Genomic DNA, 15,171 nt, shown 5'->3' with positions numbered 1-15,171 from the left:
AAAGAATCTTAGGCCAATTAATTCGCTCGATCCATCGTGCATATATTAATGGAATGCACCTATCTGCTAATCAGATCGAACGTGTTGATGCAAATGTACTTTCTCGGGCTATTTCCGTGGTATCGGTTTTTCCGCTCGAACCATGCCGTATCTACGTATACTCGAATATATAATCACTGGCGGCATATATTACGTGCGGATAAGGTAGCCAACGATAATAATTACCAATACCCCCACTGTTTGACAGCGATGGAAAATGAGCGCGTATTTTTCAACTAGTGGCATTGAGAACGGCCTGTCGATAAGACCGCGAGTCCGCTAACGAAAGTTGGTCGAATTCGTTCCACTCCTCCTCTACCATCGACTCGAAACTATCCCCTTGTCTGTCCTATTTCGATCATAATGTCAACGAAACTTCACGCGTTTAGATATTCTATGGGAAATTTTCATATTTTTCAAAATCAGTGACAAACACTTGATCTCTCTCATTTTTGAAGCTTAAAAAGGAGAATCGCGCGAAGTAGAAATTAACGCGTGAGAAAAATGAAAGCGCACGTTCGCCTCTAAGTTTCGTGTCTAAGCAGAGGCTTTCTAATTATCGTGAATAATCGATCCACGCGAGATCGTAGCTGGTAACGGACAATGAATCTCGAAAGTGGCCAGTGCAGCCGGTGTTCCATAGTTTTGTAAACCTTCGCAGGAGAATAAGCCGTAAGGGAGCAGACGTATTTGAACGTGAGTATGCTTGATTAACGTTGTTTACGTGTTTGTCGATCGTGCAACGGGTTCTCCCGCCGAGATTAGATCGGAGATTCGGAGCATTCCTCGTTCACGTGAGTCGCGAAATTCGTGTTGACAAGCACGATTTACTTGCTCGATAGAGGCTGATATCTGTTAATAATAATTGTTGTCACGTCGAGCTCGCGGAAGAAATGGAGCAGGAAAGGTTTTACCTGGCCGATGATTCATCGTGGAACGAGTACCGTAAGTTTTTTCCATAACTGCCAGATGCTTTTACAAGTTTTTGTAATTCACGATCTACCATGATCGTTGAAAAGAACGAGTTCTTGCAAATGATATGATTTTCATTTGACACGTCACAAACCACGTAAGGCAGGTGGGGGAATCGAAGATCTTGTCGAAACACTTGGTTCGTTGTGGTCGTATAGGAAAGTGTGACACGAAAAAAGCGAGAAAATAGGAAAAAGGGAACGTCCGATAGATGAGAAGCGATAAAGGCACCGAACTGAGCGATAAGAGGCCATTTCAACGATAAAATAAGAAAACGGGTGACTATCGGTATATTCAGGGACACGGCCATAGAAAACTGTATAAAGAGTTCATTTCGAAGATGAATATGTTCGCATTAAATTTCTTATTCGCGGATAATTAACTATTTTCTTTGCTTTCCATTCTTTTTTTTTTTATTTGAATTTTAAATATGACGGATTTTTGTATACGGTGATCGTGCCAACTATGAACAACCGATAAATTCAAGTCTACCGATAGTAGCCTCAATAGAATCGATCGTCGATTAATTTTATTCTATTCAGAGACTTTGAAACCGCTCGTTGCATGCATGTAATCACTTTCGGCATTAGCGAGCCCATATTATCGTGAATACAATGAAATAATTCCGTTTTTTACAATTCGTAATCGGTTAAAAATGTAATGAAGAAGGAAGCTTAAACAATTTTCATTCTTTTCAGTTCAAAAATTCGCTTGAGTATGTTAAAAACTAAAGAGAAATTAGGAAGAAAAGAAGAAAGATAAAACAACGGTTATTCTCGCGATCCAGAAAACGAACAAGGAAGAGAACTCAAAAATCCTTTTCTATTGGAGTTTCAGAGAGATCACGGTTACAAAGTACAGAACCATCCCCTCTCCATCTGAAAAAGAAAAAGCGGACATACCAGCCTTATTAATGAAAAGAGAATAGAATTCATTAGATAAGACATGGCCGTATGTGTACCTGCCTGTTGACACTGCGTCTCTTTGTTATCGGCTAGATAAGATTTCTGCGTCTTTGTCGAACTTGAGATATCAGTTTTATGCGCGAATTCACGGAGTGCAGCTCATCGTTCCTCAGAAAATCATTTATTTCGTTATTTGACACGTCGAGCAAAGTTACGTTCTTAACCATTGAACGAACTAGTTTTTAGCAAGAATTTTCGTTTCTTGGCAAGTTTTCTCGTCTCTCGGTCGCGTCTTCCACGTTAAATCTGAAAGGTGAGTTTCTCCATTTAACGTCCACGTTACGAAGACGTCGACAATTTTTATAGGAACGAAGAAAAAGACGAGACTATGTACATATTATATGAATATATCCATAAGGGCGAACTCTCCTGTTTGGAAGAGTTTATCTTAAGATCTAATCGATCAGACAGAGGAACATTAATCGTGAGATAAAATTGACTCGGTTGTGTCTGTTAAATCAATTGCAGTATAATGCGAGCAACGTCAGATGACAGATAAGGTTGCTGCATTTCTGTCTCGCATGACGTTGTAAAAAAACAAATATTGCATCTGATTGAGTAATTTCGTTGTACAATTAAATATTAACTTTCATACATATATATGAGATAACGTTTTCTGAATTCAAATGTGAAAGAATCGAGAGTCAAAAACAGTAACGATCGAAGAATGATCGATCGGCGATTGATTTTAAAGTCCGTTGATTAGATTAAAACGAGAGAAATGTTTTGATTCACCTTTTACTAATTCCATTGTTCTCGTATAAATTCGGGCGTAACAGAATCACGAGATGACAAAGCAAACAGGGTAACTAAAGGAAAATCAAACACGATAACACGACGAAAATATTGGCGGAGTGCAAAAATAACCGTGGAATATTTAACAAAGTGTGTAAGACGGAATCAGAGGTGACGTCTTAAGAGGGAGAACACACACTGAGAAGCACGTGTGGAACGATTACACTCGAGTTAATTGTGCTTGTCGCAGCGGTTGATTAAGCGCGAAACACAATTAAAACAGTACTTCAACGATATTTCGTTAATATAGACCTCTTCAATCTCGAGATAGGCACGCAGATTTATTCGTAAGCGTGAACGAAACTTAACGAATCATAACAGCGAACAGTGTACATTAATTACAGAATTAAACAAGACCGTGTATGCATGTACATGTACGCTACGAAGCTTCGTTTCTCGATGAATACGAAAAAGAGTAATGTTGTTTGAGTTTGTTTTAACAGTCTGGAAAATATCGTTAACGATATCATGGATGTTGCGAATGGAATGTTCGAAGGATTTGGTCAACATAAAATATTTGTCATCTGTAGGTAAACCGACAGAGACAACTTTGCTTGACAATAATTTGACCAAATACAGTCTCGAAAGAGAAAAATGTTCCACTCTCTTTATTCCGTTGTAGCTTTTACGAAATACTCGCTAAATAACGCGCATGTCGTTGCAATTACTACTGGCAATGGAAAAATCACTTGACATTGACGAGATAAGGTAATTAGCTCGAAATGGAAAACGAGCAGGAATTAAAGGTACTGATAACGACGAAGTTTAAAAAGTTCTCGTTGTTTTCAATATTTCCAACGTCGCGAGATCCAACCGGTATTATTAACACTTCTCATTCCGCTATTATTTACTCATTTCTATCAATATTAGCATCAGCTACTCTACCATCTACTAATACGAACGTTACACATTACGCACATGACTGTCACGGATCTAAGTCACCTACATACACATACCAATTTCCAATGAAAAAAGGAATTAGAAAAAGCTCTAAATCGTTTACAATTCCAATGGACGTGCCTGGACGTGAAAGATATTTGATCTTGCGTAATCGTGGCAAAATAACATCGCAGAGGAATAAAAAATACCTGTGATATTTTCATTGTTAACTTAGACCACGATCATCGGTCGCATGCTTTTCATTCCAACGGACTTAACGAGTAACATTCGCGAGAGCATTGTGCAAGAAAAATTGCGAAACGTCAACGCGCGCGTGCTTGTGGTGGAACGTCCTCGTGATTACGTAAAAAAGAAGAAAAAAAGAATAGACACAAAGAGACAAAACAGGGAAACAATGGTCGACTGAAAGGAAAAAAAGACGAACGACTTCGATCGCTTCTTCGAGTTAATAGCTCGACTTCTAACGAAGCAGGAAATGCTACGCGAAACGAACGTGGTGCCGCAGTTAGATAGGATCTGCCACGGAAAGAGACGATTTTCTAGTTCCTCGCTGCTTCGGCGATCGTTTCGTGGCGTTACGTATACTCGCGTGAGCTCGAACCAGCCAACTTTCGATGGTAATCTCTTTCGTTTCGCTTTGTTTCCCTGCTTCCTATGCTGATCCTCACCCTCGCCGAGTCGCCAACTGGACGGTTCTTTCGAGATAATCTCTTACTTTTGATTTATGACGAGGAAGCCAACGCAGAACGAAATTTACTCGCAGTTGAAGTTGCTACGAAGATTGACGTTTTTCCTCCAGTCGAACACGTGATTTCTGCTGATCTATGTATAATGATCAACCTGTTACATCGAAATTATAAATTGAGTATTTTCTTTTCTTTTTTTTTTTTTTTGGAGAATAATTTTTTAAACAGCCGAGATTATTGAAAAAACATGACAACTAGCAAGGATGCACAACCACGTGCTCGACAAACACGGCATAAATAACATTTGGCCAGATCCTCGTATGACTAATCAAACACCCTTATCGGTCTCTTAATATAGTATAAACCGACGTTACTCTTTGTAACGAGATTACGTTAGCATTTCAAGATACGATCAAACAAAGACTTCAATTAATCCGCCCTCATTTTTCGAACTTTCTCATATAATATCGGAGAATAATCGTTGCGTTTAGAGTTACAAACGAGCTTACCTAATTTTTCACAGGTGTACAACTTTCTTGTTGACTAAGCTGAATTATGACGAGCGAAAATGAACATCAAGATCGCGATAACATCAACTTATTAAATTTCAGGCTCGGACTGAACGATTACTCGTATTATTACTGGTATCGTGCGATTAGGCACAGTCCGAAAATTATCGAATTTGATTACATAAGACAACATTCCATTCGAGTACAAAATCAAAAGATAGATGGAACGATAAAACACTCTCGACATTCGTATTCGAGACGGCAATGAAATGGAGATCGAATATGCTCTAGTTGATGCGAAAATTTGTTAACAATGGAAACCATCCAAAAGATCGTACCTTGAAACGAGAATATCCACATCGTGAGAACGTGCTAATAGGTCGTGACGTCAGCATACGATATATCGTGCATCAAAGATCATTAGCATAAGCATGTGATCAGCTAAACCACGTGCTCGTGATCGTCTGGCGTAAAAACTTTTTGTTTGACGGTAGCTTTTACGGGAGTCGACGATCTCGATAGTAGATCTTGGCAAAACATCTGTAAATTGTGATTATCGATAGTTAATAGTTGAGTTTCAACTAAAATTTTCCTACTATATTTGGTAAGTTTTTATTTAAACTATTAAGAACTAAAATGAACGCTAACGCGACGCGACGCTTTACATCTAACGTTTTTCTAATCAATTTACATTATTGAATTCTATCGAACTGACATTGTAAGCAAAGAAAGAAAAGTTATTTCTGTATCAACGGTTCGTGTAATAATCTTTCGTAATTCTAATAATATTCTTGTAACTCTATAAAAGAATAACTTACGTCATTTATGTTTTCAAATACTTTACGCAACTTTTGCACATTATCTACTGCTTGGTCCTTAATGGTAACGATATAAAAGGCGAAGATGTAGTTTCATCGCTATTTGCGCTTGTTTAAAAAGTCGCGACAAGATAATATTTATAATCAAGAGCGTTATAATAAAGCGCATCGCTCTTGATCAGAGCTTACGGAAACGATAAGTGATGTTATCTTAATTAACGTCGGCAAGAAATTGGAACCAGATAAGACAATTGCCTCGATCAACGCGTCGATCAAAGACAAAATATTTCTACATAAACGAATTTACTGCGAAATTGAAACTATGCTTTGCCTTTCAGAAGTTAAAAGAGTGTGTTTCCGTCATGCTGTGGATGAACAAAGTATGAAGTTCCCGTGCTTCCCAAAGCCAAGTATCCTGGGACAGAGGGGCAGCATCAATCTTGTCTCTCTGTCTGGGAATGAGTCGAACAATGTGAACAGCACGACCTTAGTAAGTTTGAACATTTTCCAAACAAGGACTGCACCATAGTTTTATGCCATACGATTCTCTCGCTAGTCGTCCCGAAAGAAACAGCCACAATTGGCCTGATCGTTGCACGTATGCATATGTGGGAACTGTCTGGAAATAAGATTACGAAGATAAGAATAACTTCGAACTAATCACACATACGCAACACAGGCATTATCATATACAGTGGCTACAAAAGATATTTGAATATCATTGTATTTTATCATAGCATTTACGTATTAATTAATTGGGTGCAACTACGTTAAATTTCGTACAATATAGGGGTCATACGATTACAAAAATTGGACGCTATGAAAATGAAACGTAGAGTCTGATAAAAAAGAAAAGGCTTCGTTAGAAAATCCGCGAAATAGCCACTGTATATACAGCCAATCGGTAGTTTGTTCTTTGAGGCCTGTAGTAAGAGAATCACTCTGTACGAAGCAAATAATTTTTTGATTCCTTAATTTCTTCGTTTATAGAACCAAAATGCGAAGAGCCCAGTGGTAACGAGCTACAAAGAATCTGGTGAACCAGATCTGACTCATGGCGTTGTGAGTATTTAAAAATATCTTTCCGATTATGCAAAGTACATCATTTCGTAAGTCAACGAGTACTAATTAACGAACGCGTAAGATTTTCGTAAAAACCAATGACACAAAAATATTCTTAAGAAGGTTCAAACATCTTTAAATAGATATACCTGTTTTGATTTCTTTATCTCTAAGAGGACATTAGGCAAATAGAGTATGTACATATTATGGTTTCGTGAGAGCTAACAGGTACTAATTAACAAATTGAAATTTCATAAGAATCAGTAACGTAAAGACAGATGTAGGAAAGTTTAACAATTCTAAAACAAACATACATGTCACCAATGTTTATATATCATATTCGTAACAAGATATTCATTGTATAAAATTGAGGTAAAAGGCACGTTAGAAAATAGCAGAATGTTAAAAAGAATTAATCGACAAATCAATTTAAATAATCGCTTCAATCGATAAATCATAGGAAATGGTTAATTCAACAAGGAAATTTTATTTCTAATACAGATACGACCTTTACCTGGTACTACGGTAATATCTAATGGAATCGGCCCACCTGTACAGACCCATGGAAAAAGTAGGGCACCATTGCCACCACAACAAAATCACAATGAGAACGAACAGGATTCTGTCAGAACTTCGGATGGTTCCGATCAACCTGCGAATCCCAGAGGCGGTATTATCGGCAAAACTCCAACGCCACTCTCTGAGCCAACTCCTGTTTACGAAAAGGACGAAAAGTAATTTAAAGAAAAAATAATTGAACGAACTATTCCAAATAATGATACATTTTCTACATATATTTCGTTTGTTCCCTATAGGAGTAAACAACAGATTACAAAGGCCATTTTGGAGAACGAATTTCTTGGCAACCTTGAGGAAAATCAGGTGGAAGCGTTAGTCGATGCCATGTACCCGAAACATATACCACCGAACACCTTAGTAATTCGAGAAGGAGATATGGGTAAAATTATAATATTTCTTTTTCTATATTGGTTGTCGTCTAACAATAGCTGAATTATTCTTATCACGAACGTCGAATATTTCACTTTAAAGCGAAAAACTTTCTTACCTATCTATGGAATAATTAGATTACAGACATTTATGCAAATACATATTTGTGTGAAGATACAGTTTGAAAAAAATGAAATCTATTCTTCGGATGTTTTACATATTTTTGCATATTATGCGCATTCCGAGAATTTTTTCTTCGAATTTTCAACGAATGCATAACAATTCACAATCCAGTGATAGGTAAATTTACATAGAAAATAAAGATCCTTCGTACGATTTGATAAACTGATAACACGATTGAATAAGTTAACTTCAAACGAAATAAATGTGAAATATTTACACGAGTTAAGTATTAATATCGCTTTTCTAAATTCATTTCTTAATGTATAATTTAGGATCGCACCTGTACGTGTCAGCGGAAGGAGAGTTCGATATCTACGAGGGCAACAATTTCCAAAGAAGTTTTGGTCCTGGCGTCGCGTTCGGAGAAATTGCTTTGTTATACAACACCAAGAGACTTCGATCCATCAGCGGTAAATATATAGTAGATTATATTATAAAACAATTAATAACTGTATTTTCTATTGAAAGAAGTCACGTTTAACTTTCAGTAAAGAAAGGTGGAAAGGTATGGGTCCTCGACCGATCCGTGTTTCTCACCGTGATGATTGACACAACGCAGAAAAGGCTGGAAGGAAACATTCGATTCCTTAAACAAGTTTCTGTTCTCCAAAAATTGCCCGAGCCAAAGGATCACGTCCTCGCTAAGATCTCCGATCTTCTCCGCGTGGTAAATACATACATTTTGTATTTCTAATAGTTAGACCGTGGACGTTTATGTGTTTATAGGAAATTTAAGAGTGCAAAGATACACGGAATGAGCGTAATATGGCAAAAGTATCTGAAATATCCAAAGCAAAGTATTCATTGTAATATGTAGCGAATGAAACCTAATGTCTGTTTAGATTCTATTTACGTTCACAAAGATATAAAATCGTATAAAAATCTGCAATTTATTGATGACTATCCGAATGCAACTCTGGTTCTGAATGTAAGAAGTTTATATGTCTTCCCGATAGGAATTTTATCCTGCTGGAGCAAAAATAGTTACACAAGGAGAGAAAGGTGACAAATTTTTCATAATCAGCGGTGGAAACGTTAGAATAACAAAAGACACCGAGGATGGTGACGAAGAAGAGCTAGTGGTCCTTGGAAAGGGTCAATACTTTGGAGAAATAGCCCTTTATGACGACACCGGTGAAAATCGTCGACACGCCAACGTCATTGCACTGGCACCTGGTGTCGAGTGTTTAACTTTGGACCAACAGTGAGTTATACATAAATCAGTAACGATAAAATTTCTCGTCTCGTGAGTTCTCAGGAAATATTCATGCACTTTTAAATAACATTACACTCCAGTTCCTTCCTGAATTATTTGGGTGGTCTTGACGAAATACGAAACAAGGATTGGTTAGCGGAATACGGAAAACAGAAACAATCGCTGACGCTGAAGAAGTGGACTAGCGAGTATTCGAAAGTCACTTTGGCCGATTTAGAGACCAAAGCAACGCTAGGAGTTGGAGGGTTCGGCAGAGTGGAATTAGTCATTTTAAAGTCAGACCCTCAGAAGAGTTTTGCTCTCAAGAGGCTGAAGAAGAAGGTGATGGTCGAACAGCAGCAACAGGAACACGTGCTGAACGAGAAACACATTATGCAAGCCTGTGATTCTCCATTCATATGCAAGTCAGTACCAAAAAGAATCTTATCAATTGATAAACCGCGGATTTATAAAAATGAAAGAATGTACGTAGTATATAGAGTGTTCAATATAAAATGTATATAGTAATGCAAAGTAAAGCATTGTATAATACGTGTAATTTATAGTATTAATTTATCTACTTTATAATATCTAGTGGGTGAGGCAAATCTTTGCTAAAATATCAATTTGCATAGATATCAGCGTTCTATTAATCAAACAGAAATTTCTTGCACGATAATTCAGAAATATAATTTTCGTTCCTTTCATTCAGGCTCTACCAAACGTACAAGGACCGGAAATACGTATATTTCCTGATGGAAGTCTCTCTAGGTGGAGACGTGTGGACAACTCTCCAAAGAAGACGATTCTTCGATGAGTCAACTACACAATTCATGGTAGGATGCGTGGTGGAAGCTTTGGATCATCTTCATTCGATGAACATTATTTATCGTGATCTAAAGCCAGAGAATCTTATGCTCGACGCTCGTGGATACTTGAAACTAGTAAGTTCGATCTGATAATCACTAGTAAGCGATAACAGTTTGAGGAAAGTCGATCGTCAATAGCTTGACTCTGTTTACAAGAAAATAGATAAAACGCTACTTTGTACACATTTTCCAGGTTGACTTCGGCTTCAGTAAAAAGATCGGGCCATCGAAAACGTGGACCTTCGCTGGTACGCCCGAGTACGTGGCGCCAGAAATTATTTTGAACAAGGGACACGATAGGTAAATAATTAACAAATAGTAAACGTAAAATATTCTACAAAGATACGCTGGATCAGTTTGAAATAAAATAACGAAAGTGACTTCAAGATAAGTTTAATTTATTCAAAGGGCGGTGGATTACTGGGCTCTCGGGATTTTAACTCACGAGCTACTAATCGGTAAGCCACCATTCCGAGGTTCTGATCATATGTCCATTTACAACAAGATTCTGAAAGGTATCGAAGTGGTCGGAATACCTAATTCCATTAGCAGAAACGCCAGCAGTATCATCAAGAAGCTTCTTCGTCTAAGTCCTTCTGAACGTCTTGGCTACCAAAGAAATGGCATCCAAGATATTCGAGATCACAAGTAAGTTTATTAATTAAATAATTCATTTTAAATAAATTCAATTAGAACACACTAACTAAAGTTTCTATTTATACAAATATATTTTTAAGCAGAGTTTATTTAAACGCTTGAGTAGAATTTCCTCGTTTCGTAGAACTAGATCTTTGAATAGATTGTTTATCGCGTTTCTTCGAATAGAAAATATAGGCTTTTTTAACGAAATAACATTTTTATAGATGGTTCAATGGATTTAATTGGCAAGCCTTGCAGAAATTAACCTTGCCAGCGCCAATCGTTCCAACAGTACGTAAAATCTATTTTACGCATTATTACAAATATATTAATTTTTAAATAAACTCACCACTTATTCTCTTTTATAAAATCCTAGATACGAAATCCGACCGATACGAGGAATTTCGAAAAGTATCCGCCAGACCGTAATGTTCCACCGGACGAGTTCTCTGGATGGGACGCGAGCTTCTAAGCAGGAAAAATCGCACGATAATCTAAGCTGTACATGATTTCTCCATTAAACGTTTGATAAGAGTCATGAAATGATAGAAAAAGTGAACATGAAGGACAAAAATAATGTTTTCAATACCCCACAATAAAAGTATACCGATAGCAAAGAGATTATCGTTATCTTTAATCGATTCGTATATTATAGATGTGTAATTTCCTATGTATGTTTCCTGCATTCGAAGACACTAATGTATGAAGACACTAATCTTGTATCTTATGACTAAACTGTAATTAATTAGCAATATGTAATAGCAATATATATAATTCTTGTAAAAGAAGTAGAAAGCGAACAAAAAGATACTCTGCGACCGATAATAATTTTAACCATGATAATTTTAATATTAATAATTAATAATAAATTTATAGGTACATGAGTTGTTAATGTGTGGTACTAATTTATTTCCTTTTCGTTTCTCATGAAATTTCATTGGAATTTTAATACAGACACACATATACATTATAAACGGTATCTTAAATTAATAGAAACGACACGCACTTTATTGAATTAACATAGGTGCTATTCGATAATACAGTGATTTGAACGAAGGAAATTCTGATGACTCTCGAAAAAAATGTATTTTTTAATTGCCTTATCAAACAAAACTACTAATAGCGTAAGTACTGGCGGATCATCGCTGCGTTCATACAAGATAAGATCAATCAACTTTATCGTTGCTACAAAGCATCAGTCGAGTATCAATATCCTGTGCACTAATTCTTCGAACCATTTCATTTGTGGCCATTTAAACACTAATTGGTAAACTTCTCACGAATTAACATCTATTTCAAAAAATCTGAAATTACATTAAGTTTATATATATATATTTGACTGAGTGACCTACGATCGAACGTAAACACCTATAGGACAAAGATTTTACTTTCTAGGCGAAAGAAAGAAACGGAAAATTAAGAATGCGTCTATGCTTCGGAAAACGTACTGGTGTACGGATGGGCGCGTCTGGATCCGATCGACGCAATTCCGACGCTTACTTCCGACAACTGTCCCTTCAAAGAAAGCATGGCGTGATCGGTGAAATAAACGTATCCTCCAATCTACCAGTCACCGTTTTCAAGAAAAATGAAAAGTGAACAAACAACTTTAAACTATTCTTTCGACAGTGATTGGAAATTACGATAAACTCAAGTTTCATGTAAAATTGTAGAACGAAACAGTTGATCAAAAACGCCATTTTGAACAACCAGTTCCTCGGAGATCTCGATGAGTCGCGTATAGAGAAACTTATATCGGTGATGTATCCGGAACAGGTGAAAGCCAATACGCGAATCATTCACGAAGGTGAAGTCGGTGAGTAATTACCTTTCGAAATGACAAGATACTAATCGACGAAATATTACAAAAATGATCGTGATCGATTGTGCCAGGATCGCATATGTACGTCTCGGAAGAGGGAACCTTCGAAGTTTACGTAGGCAATACGTGCCACGAGAACTTTGGTCCTGGTGTCGCTTTCGGAGAACTGGCCTTGTTGTACAATACCAAAAGACTGTGTTCCATCCATGGTATTGTACTAACTGTACTATAAATCTTAAAATTTTTTAGGAACCATTTAACAAACTTAATAAAATATCTTATTGTAACTGTCGAAACGCTCGTTTGTTCCTTTAGCGAGTACAAATGCGAAAGTATGGGTATTGGAAAGACAGGCGTTTCAGACGGTAATGCTAAAAGATAACGAAGAATCGTTGGAGCATAATTTGAAGATTCTTCGTCAAATTGAAATATTCAAGGATCTGTCGGAGGAGGTGCTGCAGAAAATATGCGACCTTATAACAGTGGTGCGTGTGAAATGGTTCCAATAATGCTAACTTGAAATTAAAAGACGCTATTTTTGTATCGCTTTAGGAATTTTATCCAGCGAATTCGTACGTGATTCGAGAAGGCGACAAAGGAGATAAATTTTACATTATAAACGGTGGTAGCGTGAAGATCACGAAGAACAAACCAGGTGGCGCGGAAGAGGAAATGACAATTCTTGAGAAGGGTGACTATTTCGGTGAAAAAGCTCTGTATGACTCTGAAGAATCTCGTCGACAGGCGAATGCTATCGCAATGGCCCCTGGATTAGAATGTTACACGATTGAAAAAAGGTAAACGTTTAAAATGTTTTCAAATAATTTCACGACGAATAATTAACAAAAGTTTATCATGAAATTTATAAATTTGTTAATAAAGCGTGTCTTTGTGTGATGCTATAGAGCTTTCCTAGATTATCTTGGTGGACTAGACTCGATCAGAAATAGAGATTGGTCAGGATATTACAGTGTAAATGAGTCGGATGACTGGAGTGACGAATTCAAGAATTTAACTCTGTCTGATATTGAATTTGAAGGAACGATCGGAGCTGGAGGTTACGGCAGAGTGGAATTGGTCGTCGTCAACTCGATGCCTAACCTCAGCTTCGCCAGGAAAAAGATTGTCAAGCATATGATCACAAAGGGTGGCTTCCAAAAAATGATGTATAACGAGAAGAATAGTTTGAAATTGTGTAATTCGCCGTTTATCTGCAAGTAAATTAACAACTCTGCTCTAACGTGAAAACGAATTTCTTTTTTTTTTCAACGAACATAGAATACGTAATTAAAGAAAGCTAAGAAAGAAACAGATTCGATCTAGCGATTCTTTAATTTATTAATGCCTGTATTGGAATTTATAATGCAAAACTTGAAGAATATTTGCCATCGAATAACGATTTAATATATATTAAGCGAAGCATAATTCTACATTCCTTGCAGATTATACAGAACCTTCAAGGACAATAGATATCTATATCTGCTACTGGAAGTATGTTTAGGCGGAGATTTAAGAACAGCCTTATACAGAAACGGCCGTTTCGATAATTCAACGACTAGATTCGTAACCGCCTGTGTCGTAGAAGGACTTCGACACCTTCATTCACTCGGCATCATCTACAGAGACTTAAAACCTGAGAACATCGTAATCGATAGTCGAGGCTATGCTAAGCTTGCAAGTTCTTTTATTTCAAATAAATAACAATCGATAATAAATTCATTCATTAACTCAGCTATATTTACAGACTGATTTTGGATCGAGTAAAAAAATTGGCCCATATAAGACGAAGACTTTTATGGGTACACCAGAATATTTGGCTCCAGAAATCATTCAAAGTAAACTTTATAATCTGTACGCATTCTCGTGTTTATTTACATATTTATTAACTCTTAAATTAATTCTTAAAGCGATTGATTATTTTTTATTAATAAAGGGCCGTTGATTATTGGGCACTTGGAATTCTTACGTACGAGATGTTAATGAATCGAACACCTTTCCAAGATGTAAGTGATATAGAAGTGTATAAGAACATTCTTCGTGGCTTTAAGGATATACTTGTACCGCCCATTATTAAAAACACGGCAAAGAATTTTATCAAATCACTACTGGAAGATGATCCATATAAAAGACTTGGTTATTTAAGAAACGGTGTTACTGATATTCATAACCATAGGTATTTATTCACGAATTTATAGAATATATTTGTATTTATTAATTTAAATAATAATATTCACATAATATAAATTAATTTCAGATGGTTCCATAACTTTAAATGGCTGGAGTTACAGAGCCAAACAATGCCTTCCCCTATTGTACCAAAGGTAAATAAGAAATTGTCCGAATGTTACATATCTTTGAAACAGCTAATCTCATTATTTAATTCATTCACAGGTGAGGGATCATCTCGACTTAAGAAATTTCGATAAATATCCTCCAGATTACAGATCGGCACCAATGGACTATTCCGATTGGGATACGAATTTCTAACAATCTTTGTTATACGATTCACTTTGTATATATTATGTTAAAGTATCTATTATTTAAGCTAACTATTAAATAATATATTAACCCTTACTTTTTATTTTGTGACAGTATTAAAAATATATTTTTAAATAATGAAAAGTCAATTATAACGCATAACATATAGTTAAATTTTTTGTAAGTTGCAAAAAAGCATCAATTTATAAAAAGTTATAATGAAAGTATACATACATACTTTGTATATATGAAACACGATTAACCAAAGATTCCAGATTAACCAAATACGAA

At 36.4% G+C, this 15,171-nt stretch overlaps 2 protein-coding genes across 10 annotated transcripts; both read left to right on the top strand.

Moving 5' to 3' along the window:
* Positions 1-276: 276 nt before the first annotated feature.
* Positions 277-11,472, top strand: LOC122577979 (cGMP-dependent protein kinase, isozyme 1-like). 9 transcript variants are annotated; one of them, XM_043749765.1, is made up of 15 exons: positions 4,167-4,288; positions 5,361-5,470; positions 6,023-6,174; positions 6,675-6,746; positions 7,248-7,480; positions 7,562-7,704; positions 8,150-8,287; positions 8,366-8,544; positions 8,834-9,081; positions 9,174-9,497; positions 9,785-10,016; positions 10,135-10,241; positions 10,350-10,589; positions 10,805-10,871; positions 10,957-11,472. In XM_043749765.1, exons 3-15 carry the CDS (start codon positions 6,067-6,069, stop codon positions 11,050-11,052), a joined length of 2,187 nt encoding a protein of 728 aa, XP_043605700.1. In that variant the 5' UTR covers positions 4,167-4,288; positions 5,361-5,470; positions 6,023-6,066; the 3' UTR covers positions 11,053-11,472. The 9 variants fall into 9 exon arrangements, with proteins under 9 accessions (XP_043605702.1, XP_043605695.1, XP_043605701.1 ...); XM_043749762.1 differs by having other exon boundaries at positions 4,265-4,288; positions 4,881-5,470; XM_043749763.1 differs by having other exon boundaries at positions 4,270-4,288; positions 4,969-5,470.
* Positions 11,473-11,734: 262 nt separating this feature from the next.
* LOC122577982 (cGMP-dependent protein kinase 1-like) lies at positions 11,735-15,028 on the top strand. Its single transcript, XM_043749771.1, has 12 exons — positions 11,735-11,847; positions 11,976-12,175; positions 12,254-12,396; positions 12,474-12,611; positions 12,718-12,887; positions 12,955-13,199; positions 13,308-13,619; positions 13,845-14,076; positions 14,147-14,253; positions 14,336-14,575; positions 14,657-14,723; positions 14,794-15,028. Exons 2-12 carry the CDS (start codon positions 12,003-12,005, stop codon positions 14,887-14,889), a joined length of 1,923 nt encoding a protein of 640 aa, XP_043605706.1. The 5' UTR covers positions 11,735-11,847; positions 11,976-12,002; the 3' UTR covers positions 14,890-15,028.
* The last annotated feature ends 143 nt before the right edge of the window (positions 15,029-15,171 follow it).

The sequence above is a fragment of the Bombus pyrosoma genome, linkage group LG3 (assembly GCF_014825855.1).
Source record: "Bombus pyrosoma isolate SC7728 linkage group LG3, ASM1482585v1, whole genome shotgun sequence".
Lineage (NCBI taxonomy): Eukaryota > Metazoa > Arthropoda > Insecta > Hymenoptera > Apidae > Bombus > Bombus pyrosoma.
The sequence above is the reverse complement of the archived record's forward strand: the minus strand, read 5'-3'. Positions and strand labels throughout refer to the sequence as shown.